This window comes from Pollachius pollachius, assembly GCF_949987615.1.
Source record: "Pollachius pollachius genome assembly, chromosome: 12".
NCBI classification, from domain to species: domain Eukaryota; kingdom Metazoa; phylum Chordata; class Actinopteri; order Gadiformes; family Gadidae; genus Pollachius; species Pollachius pollachius.
The window spans coordinates 9,648,688-9,667,418 of record NC_136945.1 but is presented as its reverse complement, the minus strand read 5'-3'; the positions used below and the strand labels follow the sequence as shown (position 1 = coordinate 9,667,418).

The window sequence follows — 18,731 nt, the reverse complement described above, 5'->3', positions numbered from 1 at the left end:
TCAGGGAGAGTTGGAACAAACCCCGCTGACGCTTGCTGCTGACCTAATTCTCTCAGATCCTCCTCATGGGTGGTGAGCGAGACATCCAATGTTGGGCTTCTTCTCAGCATCATGTGACCATAATACATGTATTGTAGTACTATCTCTTGTGTTGCACAACACAGCAGTATACAAACGTTATTGTCTCTATTACAGCGGTAGTATAGAGAAGTACATGGGCTTGAAGCTGTGAACAGTCACACTAGAAGGGGCAAGTCTTGCGTAGGTTCTTCATTCGTAAGAAACAGAAGAACGGAAAGGAATTGCAGTCAAAATGATAATGGTCATAGTGACTGTTTATCAAAAATGTGTAACTTGGCGAGACAGCCTGTGACATATTGCTTTGCAAATGGCCGGTGACATGTCTTAATAGGGGAACTGCTATGGCCTGCAGGTCTTTTTGGCCCTGAAGTATAGTTGGCATTCCGGATCGCCTTAATGACAGCTTTGAAATGAATTTCCTCGATCCTTCAGGAATCACATTGCAGCCTTGTACAAGTAGCATAGGATGTTTTGTATCGTTGTCGAAGTGTGGGCCAGGAAAAAATGAGGACGAAAAGAAGGGATTGAGAATGATTATTTTTCATAGGGAAGGATATGATAGGCCTTCTAAAATGACTTGTTATAGACTCCTTTACAACTAAAACGTGTATGTATAGGTACCATGTTATATTGAAGCATGATGGTTTTGTAACTTTCCAAATGACTATGCTTTACTACTTGTATAGGCTACCAATACTATAAATTCATTACAGTGGAGTGAAAGCCTATTAAATCTTGTCCTGAAAACAACAAATACATTCCCATTAATATCTAGCGTTGATAGGGACGTGGAATGGATGCTACACCATCTCACCACCGTTTAGCGTCTGCATTTTGCTTCAGTCTCCTCCCTCCAGCTGCCTCACCAGCACACCGCCCCGCCCTCAAGAGAAACCTCGGTGAGAGAGAGAGAGAGAGGGAGAGAGGGAGAGAGAGGGAGCGAGAGGGGGAGAGAGAGAGAGAGAGAGAGAGAGAGAGAGAGAGAGAGAGAGAGAGAGAGAGAGAGAGACAGAGAGAGACAGACAGAGAGGGGGGGGGGGGAGAGAGAGAGAGCGAGAGAGCGCGAGAGAGAGAAAGAGGGAGAGAGAGGGAGCGAGAGGGGGAGAGGGGGCGCTGCAGCGACGGCTCTTGTAGGCAACCCTGCTGCTCTGTCCTGCTAACGGGACAAGTTAAAACCTCCGAGCTGTGCGTGTGAACGTCGGATCTCCGTCCTACTCAATCCGACTATGTGAATACAATCGACATGCTTCAACTTTAAACTAAAGTGCGGTAAGTAAACCCGTTACATATGTTGTCAGTTTGGGGGATATAAGCTCCCCGATTATAGAAGAAGTACAAGGTAGAGAGGTTTATTGCCCGGTAGAAAGTGGTACGCAGAACGGCATGCCGTCTTTACACATCTTTGAGCAGTTAGCTTACTTTACCCTTTGGCGAAAGATAATGAGAGAAGTGGGGTTAGGACGTGTCATGACACCGTTTGATGCATTGTTCCCGTCGCTGGTGTCTGAAATGTAGCAACAAGCAATTTTGATTGAAAGATAGTACTCCTCCACATCCTTCGCAGGAGGTCACCGTTAGATAGCAAATGTTCGAAAAAAGTGTCCCTTCTATTTCAAGTAGTTTTCACGCTGTTGGTTTGACCGTGTTAATGGCATGTTGAAAGCGGTGCAACATAGCGTGTACAAACTTTGAAAAACGTCTGCCAGCGAGAGGGAAACGAGGCATGTCTCGGGGAGGACCCGACACGGCTTCAGGCGGCAGCACCAGCCGACTGCCGGGAGTGAAGTGTGGGGACGGCGTCTCCACCAGATTGACATGGTGGAATTGGCTAGACGCTGCCCACAAACATGTTAATTTCGCCCTTTAGGCCCTACGTACTATTAGGAAATCTAGAATATAAGGTTATATTCAGAGTCTATGCTGATATCTTGTGTATTTATTTGCATTGCTGTAATTATGATAATCCATTTACGATTTGTTTGGACTGCTCTAGTGTTCAATTGTTGCACGTAACCAGGTAGCAGTCATCCATGATTAATCTTCTCTCCCTCCTGTAACACAGAGAAGCTTTTGGCGGTAACTAGTAAATCCTTGCTAAGCCCTCTGTAAGGTGGACACATGGTTGTTTAAGCTGTCTCCCTGCATTGCCATCCTCAAAATTGTTACAGAAGGAAATCATTGGGGGCTGTGTTTTGAGGAATAATAGCAGATGTGAGTTTGGTATATCTCTGTGTTTGACACCATCGCCCTTTACAAATGCTTGATATGGGGAGACAACTTGAATGATTTCTGGTGCTTAACCACAACGCATCTGTACCGGCTTATGTCAGAAATGCTCCATAAGAGAGAACACGCACACGCACACGCACACACACACACACACACACACACACACACACACACACACACACACACACACATCACAACCCACCCCCCAGACATAGTTTCAGGGAAGAAAATGCACATTAACTTTTAACATGAAGACTCAAAGCCAATTCACAATTACAAGAGACAAACGACACACACAAACGACACGACAAACACCCCCTCCTCGCACACACAAACATGTCGGATGAGCACAGGGGTCCGTGTAATTGCTAATAATTGCCATAATACTGTGCATCCGCTGGTGTGTGTATGTGTGTGCAGAGTGACGGCAGACAGCCTAAGTCTCCAGCAGCCTCCCACAGCACCTGTGCTTTACTCACAATCTGCCCACCATAATATATTCTCTCTAGTTTTGTAGACTAACTGATGTTTAATTATTCCAACACAGCAATTTGGATGCCGCTCATGAAACATTAAAAGCTATCAGGCTCTCAGGGGCTCGACTTGATTCCTCCTCTCAAAAAACTCAGAGTCAAAAGCAGTGCTGACCAGGCAATGCCTGGGATTCACACTCAAACACGGCGTCCCTTCCAACCCTTATTTTCTATACCGTTGTACCGAGATATTATGAAAAACCTATTTTTTACATAAAAATAAACTCTTGCTACAATCTTAATTTACTTTGCCATGGCTGACAGAGATTAGGACTCAATTATTGGTGTTCAAATGAAAAAAAAAGGTGGTTTATCTTCTTATTGAACAAAGCATAGCAGACAATACACTGTTCTTTATGCATTGCTGTGTATTTAATATAAATTCCATCCTAGCCTGTGGTCATTGATAAGCATGCACTGACCACAAGGTTGGTGTTGAGTGGACAAAGGCATAGCCCCGTGATATCAGACGATCTGAGATCTCGTTGTCTACCGTGAGTCTGGAGATTTCTCCATTCAAGTTAGTGGTTCGAACTGCAGCGACAAAGGCCGCTAACAGACCTACAGCCCCTACACTTTACTGGGAGATGTCCCTTTAACTGGAATTAATGCTCTCCCCCCCAATCTCCGACATCGTGAAAAAACATGGAGATATTGCAAATTACTTTTTAACACAGAGAGAGCTTTTTCAACATTGAAAATAGATGGCCTGAGCATTGTGAAGTTATTTGATTACTTTTCATCCAAAGTGTCTACAAGATTGGTGAAATTAAGTTTTTCAAGCGACTTTCTTTCAATATTTGAGGACAAGAAAGACTTTGACAAGCATACATGACATCTGTTCTCGCAAGTCTTTTCTACACAGTTTTAGCAACAACCCTTCTCTTCAGTCTCTAGTTAAGCGAAGTGTTGAGACTGACTAGTAGGGAGTCTAACCAACGTATGGCATTCATGTGAAATTCATGCTCCATCCCCAGTGGTCAGAAAAAAACAATAACATACAACTCGATATTATCAGGAAAACCACCAAGAAAGCAACTACTATAGCTTAATCAACTTCGTCATTAAACCCTGTTTAGTTAGGGATTTGCCTCTCTGCTTAGGGTTATTACTGAACCGATTAATAGGCAGGGTGGTGTGTCCCCTGCGGTTAGGAACCAGCAGGACCCCAGAGATTTGGGACCCCAACCGTGACCACTCACAGGCAGGGTGAATCTGCCGGGGCATGCTCCGTGTGGAGCCACCAAATGACTTTGTTTGGGGGTTGAGTCACCCCCTAACCAATCAGGAAACCTAACCCACGGAGGAGTGTTCCTATTTATGGCTCCATCAAAACCAATATGTTTTGTATAAATCAGTTCATCTTCATGTGCACCAGCAAAGTGCACCAGCAAAGTACATCATGGTATGTTTACCTTCCATGAAAGCGAATGTAAAATGCAAGGGCTGAAAAGCCCATAGGTGATTCAGAGTGTATTCCCTGCCCAGCCATGCAATCTGTTCATTCTGCACTGGTCCAGCCCATTTTCTGCTGCTCATCTGACAGGAATGGCCCCTTAAATCTTTTTGTCACAATATTATGTTCAGCCCAGACTCTATATTTCACAGCACTACCACTTCCTGCAATCATTGTTGAGCTGCTTTCAAGAGTTACATTCAGTCTCCTAAATTATGTCTGTGTAGTGGATGTCGCAGGAGGATTATAACACGTCTATATGTCTGTATGTCTGTTTGTCTGTCTATCTAAGTGAGTCCCTCGCTCTTTTTTAAGAGAACAGACCAAGGAAGGAACTGATAAGCAAAAGAAGATAGTCTACCTAGAACCAGACACATCGCAATCAAACAAGCATAAATGACCAAACAACCAAAAGTCCAAGGGAAAGTTGTTTCCTTGTCAAAGCCCTGCTCGGAATCCTTCAGAACGGTGCAGGTCAAACGACTAAGTGTGATCTTAGCATAAAATGCATGGAACAGCTGACGGTGCACCGACTCCATACTTAGTGGAAGACTGATGACTTAATCAACCTAGCTTATTACAGAAGCCCTGCATGTACTGCTGGCCCTGCCGCAGCCAGTCAGAATCAAGAGTGTTTTTGTACACAGGAAGTGAGTTCATGAACGTTTGTGGGCTGTGCTCTGAGTTCAGGAAGACATTTGCCCCTAGAGGCCCGTGTAGGCGTTTTTTTCACCCCCTTGCATTATTTTGAAAACTATGCAGAGCTGTGATGGGGCCAGATTGAACACAGACAGCACATGGGGAATAATGTAGATATAAGTGCAGATGCTTACTTTCTTAAACAGCAATACTGTCCTACACTTGTTTTGATGTGCTCAAGGAGTTACATCTCTATTAGATTAGAGGAACACAGCTGTTGGTCTTCAAAGGTAAAATGGCTTTTTGAAGGCTTTTCATTTTTCCAAGTCTGCCTTTGTGCAGTGAATGATTGGTTATTTTTTTACGTCTGCTTTACTCTGGCTTTTTTTTTTACCATGCTCTGCTCCCGTTGTCTAAAATTTAAGCTAAATACAGACACTGGCTGATTTTACCAGGGCTGTGACGTGTGTGTGTTTGTGTCTATGTCTGTGTTGGTGCATGCTTTCGCACTGCGCAGACACTTTTTCAGTATTGGTCAGTGTAATATGCCTCAGGTATCTGCTGCCATATAAACCTTTGCAAATATGTGTGTTTGTTTGATAGCCGTGGTGCTTAACTGACTGAGACTTCCCTATCACCCTTCCCTATTACATGGCTACACTTTCAGCTCAATTGGGATACAAGTTGTTTGTTTTTTATGCCACTAATTCTGTGCAATCTATCACACAGGCCATAAGACACAGAAGACAGTCTTGGGGTTGTAAGCCTCTTCACCTCTAGTGTTTAGAGAGTATTGGAATGGAAGTTTTGCATTTTTAATGAGGGGTACTGGTAGCCTAACCGATGTGCTTCGGCTCTTCTCCACTTCTCAAAGTGAGGCTAACCTCCAAAGTGTTAACATCTCAGTTCCCTGAAATATTGATGAGCTAGCAAAAGTCCAAAGGGCTCCTTTTGCGAATCCCCAGATGATGCCAAAGGACTTATAAAGCTCCCTGAATGTCTGTGTCTACACTTCATCTAAACCAATGGGCTAGCTTGCTGCATTAAAACATCGCATTAACGCTAATAATCTAGGGCGGTAGAGTTAACAATTATTTTTTTAATTAGAGATTGCCAATTTGTCTTATAAACAACATGGATGGTGGTTTCCTTGCCCATTGCTTTAGGGCCAACTAGGGCCTCATGTACGTCTGTCTCTCTGTTGTGGGGTAGAGGCTGTAGGCTGGTTCTGTTAATCCTTGCTGGGGCTGATGGACCGGGACCAGACCATAATTAGCCTGTCAAAAGACTACAGGATGAGGAGGATGAAAAACTGTTCAAATGAAGTGAAGGACTGACACAGACACCGAGGTGAGAGGATGGAATAGATGTAGACAAATAAAGGAATGAAAAATGTATTGATACAAGAAGACATTGTCAAAGAACAGAATGGAAAGGGGTAAAAGTTCAGAGTGCCAGCATTAGATGAGGCAGTTCATGAACCTAAAGTCCAGGGCAAACTGTGGTCAAAACGTTTTCCTTTCTTTCTGTTTTCTTTGTGGAGCCTCCGGATTTTCAGCCACACCCAAGTGTGTACAGCTCAAACTGAACTGCTGAAGCGACTACCAGAGGTTTCCCAGCTCTTTGAACTGATACCTTCTATAAACATCCAAACGGTAATTTATATTAATATCATATATTCAGTTTAGATTAAGATCTCTAGTTATCTTTTAAGTCACAAGTGCTTAAAAGAGCAAACAAAACTTTATCAACATTACCAAATACACATCAAAAGCCTAAGACACAGGGTTGGTTTGCTCTCTAAGATATAATTTTCTCTTTGACTTTGGCTTTCCCCTATTGTTTAATTGCCTGTTGACAAAGCTCAGTGAAATTGGCCTCCCACAGTAAGGGCTCTACTGATGTTGATGACTCTCTCCGTAGGAGCCAGGGTGCTGAGTCGTACAGTGTGCTTCGGTTGTTGACATAGTGTACACCACATCCGGATGTTGGTGTAATTTAAGACACCAATCAGATATCCTAATAAACATTGGCATTGGTAAGAGAAAATACGATTGAATCTGAGCGTAGAGGTTTCACGACGGTGTGCATGTCTTAAGACGCAATACCTGCTTACGGCTGTAAGGGATTTGTAGATTAAGCCGTCGTAGTGGCTACCCGTTGTTGATTAGCGTTTGTGCACTTACAATAAGAGTGCTCTTAATCCTTTACTGTACACCCCTCTTGGGGTGGGTAAAGCAGGTTCCTCAGCCTGCCCCTGACCCACGACTGTCACTTTAAAGCCCCTGCTGGGTTTGCTTCAGATCAATGCAGCACTTGAAGCGTCACAATGGCCGGCCTGTTAGCGTGCTAATGTTGTGCTGAGCCAAGAGTGTGTGTGAGGCAGCGCTTGGTACCGCTGCTGAGATGTAGGCTAACGCTGTGTTTTTCAAAGCGTTTATGGAGCTCTGGTGTGGTGTGCTGCTGTTGCTGCACACCTGTAATTCATTACAGGTCAGCGAGATATTGGTCAGTGGGTCCTGCTGGGATAAATCTCCAACAAAGAATGAATGAATGAATGCAATTTTAAGATTGCTGGGCCCGTGGGTGGAGGTTTCATATGCATATCTGCAGCTTATGCATTTTTTAAAGGTGATTTTTTGTGATGAGCTTGTTGTGTTTGTTTTTAATTTAATTATTGTGCTCCCTTCCAGGAGCTGACAACAGTTAGGGCTAGAATTGCAGTTAAAATGACTGAACCTCTCCACAGAACTTTCACATGACAGGTTTCTTTTACGTCTTTAATGGCGTCTTTTCCTGCCCTCCTTACGTCACAACAACAGGGGAGAGAATGGCCCAGAATCCACCTGACCTGAGCACTTTTAAATCAAGGCTTTGCCCGAGAAACTTAATTCTCTTCACGCCGCCAACTAGGACAAGTTTTCTATAGACGGAAAATACAACTCGCTTTAAAAAGAACGGCAAAAGGGAGAGATAGAGGCAGAGGGGGGGAAAGAGACGAGAGCCAAGACTTTGGATGGAGAGAATTGATAAATGAGTAGGGTAGAGCTATGAAAGGTCACTCTCTGGTGACTAGGAATATTAGAGATGGGTGGACTGTCAGACGGAGTGGGTTTAATGGAAAATGGTAATTGTCAAATACAAGCTCAGCTGCCTTGTTTCTCTCTGGTCGTAGTTAGATGACTGTGGGTTTATGACTCTTTACTGTGAGGCTAGACTGGGTTTGGCGTTATTAAGGTTTCTGCAGAACATAACCCCCCCCCCCCCCCCCCTTACCTCCGTCAGGACCCCCTTTTCCCCCCGCCATGGGTTTGAAGGAACTAGGGAAGTGAGCACAGATAGGAACACTCCACATGGCAAACACTTACATAATTACAAACTAGGCCTATATTCATATTGTTTATATTGACATACCTCTTACCATGCATTAATATTAATGTCAAATTGTACAGTAAGTCTATCCAATCACTACAAAAACTAACTCCTTCCTATTCCGTTCTCACTTATTACACAATATCTATTCATGTTTAATTATTATAATTGACAAGTAGAGAGCAAGTCCAGACATTTCTCATGACCGATACTTCAATGGACCTGAAATACATCAAATGGAGTATCAAACCATCAATATTGTTGGTTTTGACGGTGTCATGAAAGGGTTTGGGTGGAGGCGCGGGGCGGGGCTCCAGGGCCCTGAGTCTGGTAGTGGAGTCGGCCCTGTTTTCAGCTTCTGATCTGTGTACACACAGGAGCAGCTGCTTCATCTCAATGCTGCTCTTTCTACTCCTCCTCTGATTAGAGCCTCATTCTTTATCTGGTAGAGGAAGCCACTGATATGTAAAAGAGGAGCGGGAGGGAAACAAAGAGAGGGGCCAAACATTAAAAATATTGATTTGATTCTGGCAGCATAAAACATCAAATGTTCTTTGTGCAGCTGAATTAATGATCTGTGAAAATAAGGTGTGTGTGTGTGTGTGTGTGTGTGTGTGAATGTGCGCTTGCTGGTTGTGTGCGTGCGTGTGTGTGTGTGTGTGTGTGGGTGGGTGTACGTGAAGCCCCTCCACCCAAAGGCAAAACTGTGTCTAAAAAGTGTCTAATTGACTTAAACTGACATAAGCAAGGGTCATGTTTTGGCGGATGCCTTAAGGTTGTCCTGGGTCGGATGTTGGAGTAATTTCCTGTACTAATGGCCACGACCTGTACCTTTTTGGCTACCAAATGCAGTGTTTCCTTAACTTAACGTCAAAGAACCCAACGGAGAGTAGCAGGGATCCTGCCTTTTCGTCTCTTTATGACTCCATGAATGATGTGTTGAAGGAACGGTTTATAACTCATTTAAAATTATTAATAACTCCTAACGTGAATGAACTGTGGAGTTAAAGGAAGACTGAATTTAGGCATAAGCTTTTCATTTTGCCGACATCCCAAATCAAACGGTCGAATCATGCTGCAATGCCTTTTCCCCAGCTGGAAAGTATCATCTTTGAAGCAAAACAGATGTTTTTGCTGGATAGCATGACAGGAAAATAAATTGTTACGATGGATCCAGCTGGTGAAAGCAAAAGTATGGCTCATTGATTTACGAGGACGTATTTTTGGATGGTAAAGTCAGCGCTGGGCTGAAGATAAAGCTGAACGACAGAAAAGGATGGAACAAGAAAAGATCATACAGATAGATCGATATGATCTTGGATAAGATCATGCAGATATCTCCCACCATCAAACCTCCTGTGTCATGCTGGTAGTCAGGGTGGGGGGCCGGGGGCGGGGGTGGTCAGAGTCCGAGGCGCCACAGGTTCTTTGGCCCCAGCACTAGCCTAGGATGTTTGTGAACCGAAATTCATATGCAGGGATGTGTGTTTTGCAGTGTAACAAAATACACTCATAACGTTCGGTGGACAATCCCACCGTTATGCTGGGCTTACATAAGACCTAACCTTGTACCATGTTGTGTTTGTGTCTATTGCGTCGACATTTAATGTTATGATTTACGGTTTACCTCTTCAGAATGCAGCCCTTGCGTTGCATACAAAGCCCTGAGTGACAAAGACTGCAGCTGCCCGTGAACCCAGAGAGAAGAATACCATGACACGCAAACACACACGTACACACTGTCTCTGACCCACACTGGGCCATTGTGCGTGACAGCGCTGCCACTGTGTCCATGTCTGGGGCACACGCCTCTTCCACGCCTTAGGCTGCACACTGTTGCAGATATTAATATTATTGTAATGAAGCGCTTTGTGTGTGGACGCAAATGTGTGTGTGTGTGTGTGTGTGTTTGCGTTGTCGTCTCCTGTGAGCCGGTGTGTCAGGGGGGTGTTGGCTGATATTCGTGTCCTTCTTGCCTCTTTCTTCTTGTTGTTTGTTTGAATACTCCCGATTCACCGGATAATGAGGCGTGTTTGCGCTCCACTGCTCTCGCACGGCGGCCTTTACCTGTGTGCATTTAGCTGTGATGCCTTGTCGGCGCTGCCAGCCAAGGACTGATAACACCAGGCACGTGTTGCCTCATTATTGGTTATGGGGATGAGGCAGGAGGGAGGGTGAGAGGGAGGGTGAGAGGGAGGGAGGGAGGGAGGGAGGGTGTGTGTGTGTGTGTGTGTGTGTGTGTGTTCTGATTCATCTGCCAGCATACGCTGCTGGCGGGTCTTAGTGTTGCTGTTTTGTCCAGCGCTACAGGCAGTGGTCCAACAACGGTCAACACTGGAACGCACCCCCCACCGGGCCATGTACACACTGGGGAACGAACACCTTTAACACAGACACACACACACACACACACACACACACACACACACACACACGCTGTCTCTTTGTTTCTCTGTTTCTCTTTCACTCTCCCTCTCTTTCTCATATACATTCACACACAAATAACGTGGTTCCTGTTGTGTGCAGCATGACTGTATCCGTAGCGACCCGGTGATGGATGGGGTCGTAACCCCAGTGGGTGGGATTGTATTATTTTGTTAACTCCCTCCAACTGGCCAGCTAGGGGAAGTGAAGTAAAAAAAAAAAAAGGCTTTGTTCTGGTCTGTAACTCCACATGTTAATCAAGATCATATGGCCAGAGAAACTATTCTGTGCGGTGCAATTTGTATGCCATGTTTTATAGCAGCCATAGACCATATTGCTTACAATTTAACTAGCTGCCAAAGGGGCCATTCTGAATGAGAGTTGTGTTCTGTGCCTTAATAAAAACCGAAGAAGATAGTTATCCCATATACCATATCAATACCTAATCTTCACTCCTCTACTGTCCTCAATGTATCTTGTCTTTCCTGGTTTTCTCTGTCCTCTTTTAATTAAATACAAGGCTGTAGACTGGGAATTTGAGCCTCCTCCCAGTAATGGCCTGGTAATTAGTAGCAGTTGGATGCAATGAGAGGAGGATTCATGAAGAGACATTGTTGTTTTTATTGGTCAGCAGCAAGACCATCTTTTGAATTTCGGCTCCATTAACTTTATTGTATCCTTCTTGAGTAGTTGGACGAAAACCGCAGTGCTATACTGCTTGTGTTGCACCCGGGCTAACAAATAACAATCTGAAAGGAGCAGCTGGCATTCGTATTCATTTAAATATTCAAAATGCACATAATTAGACGGCTGAACTTGGAACTTGACTTAATACTTTAGAGAATGGATTTTGTTCTCGGCTTTGCATTCATAAACATAAAGTTAGGACAGTCAATTAGTTAAAGAATTTTTGGTCAAATCATCAGAAACCCTCAATAAATGAAATATGCTTTGACAAGAAAAATAAAAAATGGGATATCTTTGTTCTTTTACAGGCCTGTAATAAGCCTGAAGGCAATCAGTTGATGCCCTGTCTACCTGTCTACCTATCTCCCCACTTAACTGCAGACATTCTGCCGGTGCACTCATTGCAGATGACCAGAGTCTTCCACAAGGCTAGCCAGACCTAGAGCCAAGGCTTGCAAGCTAGTCATTTGTTTTTGGGGACTGGCATTGAAGGGAGGCCTGAAGTGAGTGGTGGGTTATTTTGGTTGGATACTTTTAATATCAAACCTTCCTTGCTAGTTCCTCCAAAGTTGCCTACCCTAGCTTAAAGTTTACGTCTTGGGATTGATCGAGGGGGGATATTTACCTTCATGGAGGATTGTATTTTTATTTCAGAGCCATTGAAAGTATGACATTTAAGTTATACATTAAAGGCATCAATAATAACGTACTGTATCTATCAGGATAAAACATTACATTGACAATTACTTGTTTAAATTAATTTAAACTTATTTTGATAATGCTTTCTAATATCTATAGATGAAAGAAATGTTTATATAGGCCTATGCTCTCTGCATTTGCTGTTTGCGCATGGACTAATTGTGCCACACACAGTTGAAATATAGCGGTGGTCATATTATTAATGGCTTGAGTTGGGTTCTTTCTACACAGTACATTCACAATGGTCTTCATATAATTAATGGGTTAAGATGGGTTCTTTTATCCCCAATGCAGAAAACTGCAGAACTGCCGAAAAACAGCACTCACCGCTGCACTTTTCATTCCTCACATCGTGATAAAATACCAAGAGGCAGCAAATGCTGACTTTTGCACAAGCTTTGGTGTGTGAGGGCTGTATGTGTTTTGGTGTGTGTGTGTGTGTGTTTTTTAAGTGTGTGTGTGTGTGTGTGTGTGTGTGTGTGTGTGTGTGTGCAGAAAATAAGTGATTCAGATGTAGTTTTCATTGAATAAGGCATCAGAAATTATTCAGTTTGCAGGTTAAAATGTGCTCTGTTAATACATTCCTTGCATGTGTATGCAAATTAATTACAAATATACATTTCGATACAATTGATGAATAAGCAAAATACAACAAAGGGCAGAATAATAGGGTTCAAGACACAATGGCATACAGCTTTGTCTTATCAAAGCTTGCTCATATATTAGCAGTTGGCTCATCCATGAACAGGGTAAGTAGAAGTGTGTTGCTCCTATCATTAATATGTGATGGAGAGGGGATGATTACCAGATCTATGATGTGTGGATCATGCCAGGCTGCACTCGAAACGGCCAGCACATCAGGACGATTTGACACTGCCATTAGCAAACATAACTCAGTTAGTACTGATCTTCATCTCCCCCTGTTCACCCATGCAACAGCCCGATGACGAACGGTTGTGGAAAAAGCATTTCTCCACAGCTTTCAGCAAAGCCTTTCATTTATACTCACTGCTGGTAGCTGCTTCATAATACAAGCAGAAGGCATTCGCGGAAAATGTGGGGAAAAATTGTTGTCTGACAATGTTCCCCCACAACAACCATTATGTTTGACATGAAGCGGGATATGCTGAAGCGTTACATGGTGTGTTTTGGTATGGGAACTTCTCGCCAATTGCATGTGTATTTGCGATATCGTCAAAATGTGAGCCGAGATAGAGCTTTTTTTAAATCATCTGGTATCTGGTCATTGAGAATATGTATGTTGAATCCAATAGATACAGGCGGTCCATAGGCCTCTGCATGGTGTGGCATTATTTTCATGTAGTATGCCAATGTATAGAAACGTGTTTAAACCTAAAAACATTGATTTTTCATTATTGTGTCATCCGATATTGTGTCTGCAAACCTAACCCAAACGGTTATTTAAAATCCTAATGCTACTTTCCCTTCTCTTTGAATAACACCCCCCCCCCCCAGGTAGTGTATTCAATTAATCAGCCATCTTTATTATTTATTTCCCTTCTTAACGTGGCGTCACACTGAACAAGCCCACATAGCAACTGGTAAACACGCGAGAGACAGATGCCTTCTCAGCCTGTTGCTAGCTAAATGATCTCTAGCGTGAATAACTGCTCCGCTAATGAAGGTTGCGTGAGTGGCAGCCTTTGATTGAAGAACAACACACGGCGCGCATCGGGTAGACAACGGCACAGCAGTGAGTGTCTACAGGATCATCCTTCAGATGAACCACATATGAGCCACTGCTTCAGAGCTGTCCCGTTTTTACGCATTTGATGTGTGTTTTTCGATGTACCCAGATTTGATTACACAGATTCTGCTCGCACAGTAGACACACACAACATAAATTAAGGGCCCCCCCCCCTCTACTGCATCTGACCCTTGCCTAGCGGACGCTGAATAGGCTTCACATACACTGGCACGAACACAGTGCGGGCTGTGCCTTAGGTGGAGTGCAAAGCTGACAGAGTGGACAAATAAAGTCTGCTGCATGCGGGGCCACAGGAGGACTAATGGAGCTGTTGTTGATGGTGCCGAAATATATGTTGTATTCAATGGTGATCTTGAATACAAAAGCGCAAGAGAGCCGCCTTGAGAACGCTCTGTGTTATGATGCAGTCAGTAGTGTCATTATGCTTGAAAATAACCTGAATGGAATCCGTAATTGGTGGCCAGCGGTATCTTTGTTGATATGATGATACCATAATCGGGAGAGAGACATTCGTTCCGAACTCTTCTCGCTGTCACTGTTCATTCTGTTTGCCTTTAACACTGCTTGTAATGCAGATAACATTATCCCTCTGTGATACATTATGATTGCTGTGTTTATATCATAGAGCAATAAACCCTGTCATGGAAGTGCAAAGGAACCTATCATATACCCCAGATACCAGTCAGAATCACACTACTACTGTATATTGCTGAGGCGCTGAATACAAAAGCCCATATTTTACTCATCAACAGGAACACACTGTCCAATTGCAGATTGCCATGTCAATTTTACTGCTTGCTGGCTCTACCAATGAGCTTGACACAGTTAGTCTGTGGTTGCGGATAAGTCTCTCTCTACCTCTCTATCTGTGAGTGGGGCTCAGTTGCTCCCCGTCTCAGTCTCTCTGGAGTAGATACTTGAGTTCACACCAGCACCCTTGGGGTGGTGTAGGAACATCGGGTGCATGAATTTATGCATGCACCTAAAAGATGACAACTTGACAAGCTCTGATTTTGAGAGGGATAGAGTGGGTGTCCTTGGCATGTTCGAGGCGACAACGTAAGAGTGGCAACCAGGAGAGAATGCTAGTGTGTGTGTGTGTGTGTGTGTGTGTGTGTGTCTGTCTGTCTGTCTGTGTACATGTGTGTCTGTGTGTGTGTCTGTGTGTCTGTCTGCGTACCTGTGTGTCTGCGTATGTGTGTGTGTATGAAACTTGTAGACTTAAAGAGAGCTGAGGGATGCCGGAGGAAGTGATTAGGCGGCCTACTTCCTGTCCGAGTTCTGAGCAGAACTCGACAGCGGTTGAATTGTTCCCAAGCAACGCAGTGTTCTTTGGAGGTCGGGCTGATGGACTAGACATGGTAATACATGGTGAAAACGGGGAATGTGAGCTGACTTATGTGACAGACCATCACCATCACACAGACTCACAATGACATCACATTGACTTGAAAAAGGGTTCTCACGAATGGGAGGGCAGCCATGTGGTCATTGTTTGTGGCATGTTGCGTGTGTCTGTGGTAAATACTCAGGAAGTTATTACTATAGTCTGTCTCTTAAAGCTCAAGGGATGTGTTCTGAAACATTTTGCATAAATATTCGAAGGAGTAGGCAATGCAATCATGGTCTAGAGATCCTCAACATTTATATTGACTTTGGTTGATAGGAACATATCGTTAAAATATGTTGGCAGCCGTGAGTCAACAACACCTCACCTATGTGGATGTAGTCGCTCACTGTGTACAACCATGTTGATATGAGTATACGACCTCAAGTAGGCCATAAACACACCATGTTCATAGTAGTGACACCCCATACCATACCCAATACATTCCATTAATCACAAGGTCTCCTTTAAGTTTGTTTCCACACACGGTTCAGGATGTGTTCTACCTTTGGAAACTTCAAGTCAACTTAACCCCATTTGATAAAATAGTATGAATCTGCCGGATCTGACACTTGTCAAGTAAAGTAGGAACTTGGTTTTGGGCACCAAAGTAATCTAGCACAGGTTACGTAATTTTTCTGTTTCAAAAGCATTTCCGTTCATGGTTGTCCAAACATTTGTGATGGTTGCCGTAGATAACTGACCATTACTGTTGTGTCCTTGATTTTCAGGCACACATTTTATACATTGACTCTGACTGAGTGATGTAATTCTACCTCTATGATGTATTTTCTGGGTAGTAATAATAATGTGATTACAACTTCTTGTCATTTTCCAACCAAGGTCAGTAAACCACAAAGAAAAGCAGCACTTGAGTCAGGTGTAGGCTTAGTGAAATACTCAAGGGCCTAGAACCGATGCCAGCAAAAATGGTGGGAGCAAAAGTACCCATTTGGAACGACATCAACTGCTAAGTGAGGTTGTCATACGTATTCAGTGCAACATAAGGGAGGCAATTTCATTTGTTTGTTGCTCTATGTTTTTTTTCAACCAATCCTTTCAAAATGATAATCTTTTCTTTCTTTCTTTTTTGGTTCTTCTTCAGTTCCCTGGAGGGTCCACGGCGGTTGACGGGATGGTGACGGAAACCACGACGATGCCGTAAACAAACGCACAGGCGACGCGATGACGAGGATGACCATCATCATGGCGGGCCGCCGCGACGGGAAGCGCAATCCTTGCTAAGCCCTCCCCGACTCCCGTCACCTCATCGGCCCCAACCATTCACCACCTCCCACCCTTCACTGCCCCCGCCGACCTCCGCGCCCTCTGCCTGGTCCACCATGGCCAACCACCTGGAGCTGATCCAGGAGCTGCAGCAGCTGGACAAGGTGCCCAGCATGGAGCGGCTGCGGGCCGCTCAGAAGCGCCGCACCCAGCAGCTGAAGAGGTGGGCCGTCTACGAGAAGGACATGCAGAGCAAGAAGCGCAAGGCCGACCGGAAGGGGCGCGGCGGTGGGAACAGCCAGCTGCAGCCGTCCCGGAGGCACGTGTCCTTCGCCGCCAGTGTGGCTCTCCTCGAGGCCACGGCCAGGAACGACTCGGACGAAGGTAGGGAGGCGGGTGGACCGGTGGAGGTGCATGGTGCAGTTGGGATGACTGGAGTTTTGCAATGTGTGTGACTAATTATGGGTTGGGTTGGGGTGTTTTTATTATGATCGTGATGTTGGAATAGTGTTTTTTCCATGAACGCCGCGAAGGTTGATATCATTCACGTCAATCCGTCTTCGTGGGACTGTTTACACAGTTTCAGTGTGGTGAAGTGAATGCCTAGACTGGGTTCCTCCTGCAGAAGGGTCACAAGAAGAGCAATACATTTTTTTCTAGTTTCGATAAGTTTTTGCGGGAGCTAATCATCAAGCTAGCTTTTCCCCCTAGTGCGCTATTGGCTGGTTTAACACAATGATGACAGGGAAACGACGGCAAGCAGCCGTTTCCGTACAGAGTCATTTGAACTAGGCCCATTGATCACGCCAGCTTCCCAAGACCAACGTGCAATCTACATTTGAGCTTGGCAATAGCAAGGCTAGTGAATGCCTGCTTGGTCATCACATCAACAGCAGTGTTTTTTTTGTGTGTAGCACAAGTGAAAGATAAAACCACAAAAACAAATTATGTTGGTGAAGAGTATTTGATTAAGCTAACCATGCTGAATCTATTTATATTGATATTGGCCAGCTTGGATTGGTATACATAATATCCAACATTTAATAGGAGCAAGAAGCTGAATCGTATTGTCAGTGACTAGACGCAGAGAAGAAGTGACACGATACCCAGGAGCAATGGACTACAGATGAATGCGTTCTGCTCCTGTTGATTAAAGCGTGAGTCAGCCCGGGTCCTGTTTGTGGAGACAAAGTCAAAAGAAAAACAACGCTCTGTGTATTTGGCAATTTCTTGCCTTCTTCAAGACGTTAGGATATTAAAACGCCAAGGTCAGTGATACGATTAGCTTGGCCTGGCCCACTTTAACTGCCCGCAGAATTCACTCCTTTCTGACTCGATTCGTTCTGCCAGACGAGCCTTTATCATAGAGAACTAATGGAGTTGTCACGCAGATGAAACCGCCAGTCTTTTAATTAAAAAGGCCTTCGGATGGTGGCCCCTATTTGGCAAGGATAATTGTTTCCCACCTCCGCAATCCTGCGGTGCCAGCGCCTTTCTGCCACCAAAACACTGGATTAGTGATGCAGATTCAATAGACGGCTATCTCTTAGATAAGACACACATTTTATTCTGGTGTTGTGTAGAAATTGGGGGGAAACAATCTAGCAGCCAGGGTCTAACCCAGGGCCAGGGCCCTGCTTGTTGAAGAGTTCTTCTTTTATGATGGAAACAAACACAGGTGCACAGAAGATGGCTATCCTTGCTTTTTCTCATAGCAAACAAAGCAAAAGCATATAAATACATACACTACCATCAGTTCCTTACAGAGGTAGAATCACTGAATAGTACAGTGTATGTGTCTTTGGGTCTTCACTGTGCCAAATCCATATAAGAGAACCAGCAGGTGATAAATGGCTAGCTCCTAATTGAATAAAAGCAAACAGTACTTTGGCGACTTTTTTTTAGCCCTACTCAAAATAAATCCTTTCACCTGGGATGTGATGCTGTTATGGGCCTTTTTACTGTTTTATTAAGAACTGATGAAAGTATTGTTGTTGGGGTATATTTACCACCGTTAAAAGCTTTTTGGTCTCCGCTGCGAGAAAATGGTCTGGGTTCCTCACTGCTATTTACAGTAAAGGTGCAAAGTCAAAGATTTTGCAAACTGGCAAATTATTCGTCCATAAAATAGAGGGCACCACCCCTATTGTCAGAAACATGGAAATGCATATTCCCTCCCTCCTCCTACCCGCCCCCCTTCCCTCTCCCCCAAAAGTGCAGTACCCACTGAATATAGTTGAAAGCTTCCTGTTAACAAGGAATCTGTGC

At 44.2% G+C, this 18,731-nt stretch overlaps 1 protein-coding gene across 2 annotated transcripts in view; it reads left to right on the top strand.

Annotated features, from left to right (window-relative positions):
- Window positions 1-1,218: 1,218 nt before the first annotated feature.
- The window catches only part of ppp1r16b (protein phosphatase 1, regulatory subunit 16B), a 65,915-nt gene continuing 48,402 nt past the window's right edge, over window positions 1,219-18,731 (top strand). Inside the window, exons 1-2 of one of the 2 annotated variants that reach the window (XM_079748563.1) lie at window positions 1,219-1,350; window positions 16,342-16,847. In XM_079748563.1, coding sequence (XP_079604689.1) covers window positions 16,580-16,847 — 268 coding nt within the window. In that variant the 5' untranslated portion in view covers window positions 1,219-1,350; window positions 16,342-16,579. Of the gene's footprint in view, window positions 1,351-6,485; window positions 6,594-16,341; window positions 16,848-18,731 lie in introns of those variants that run through there. The other variant, XM_079748564.1, reaches the window with a different exon arrangement.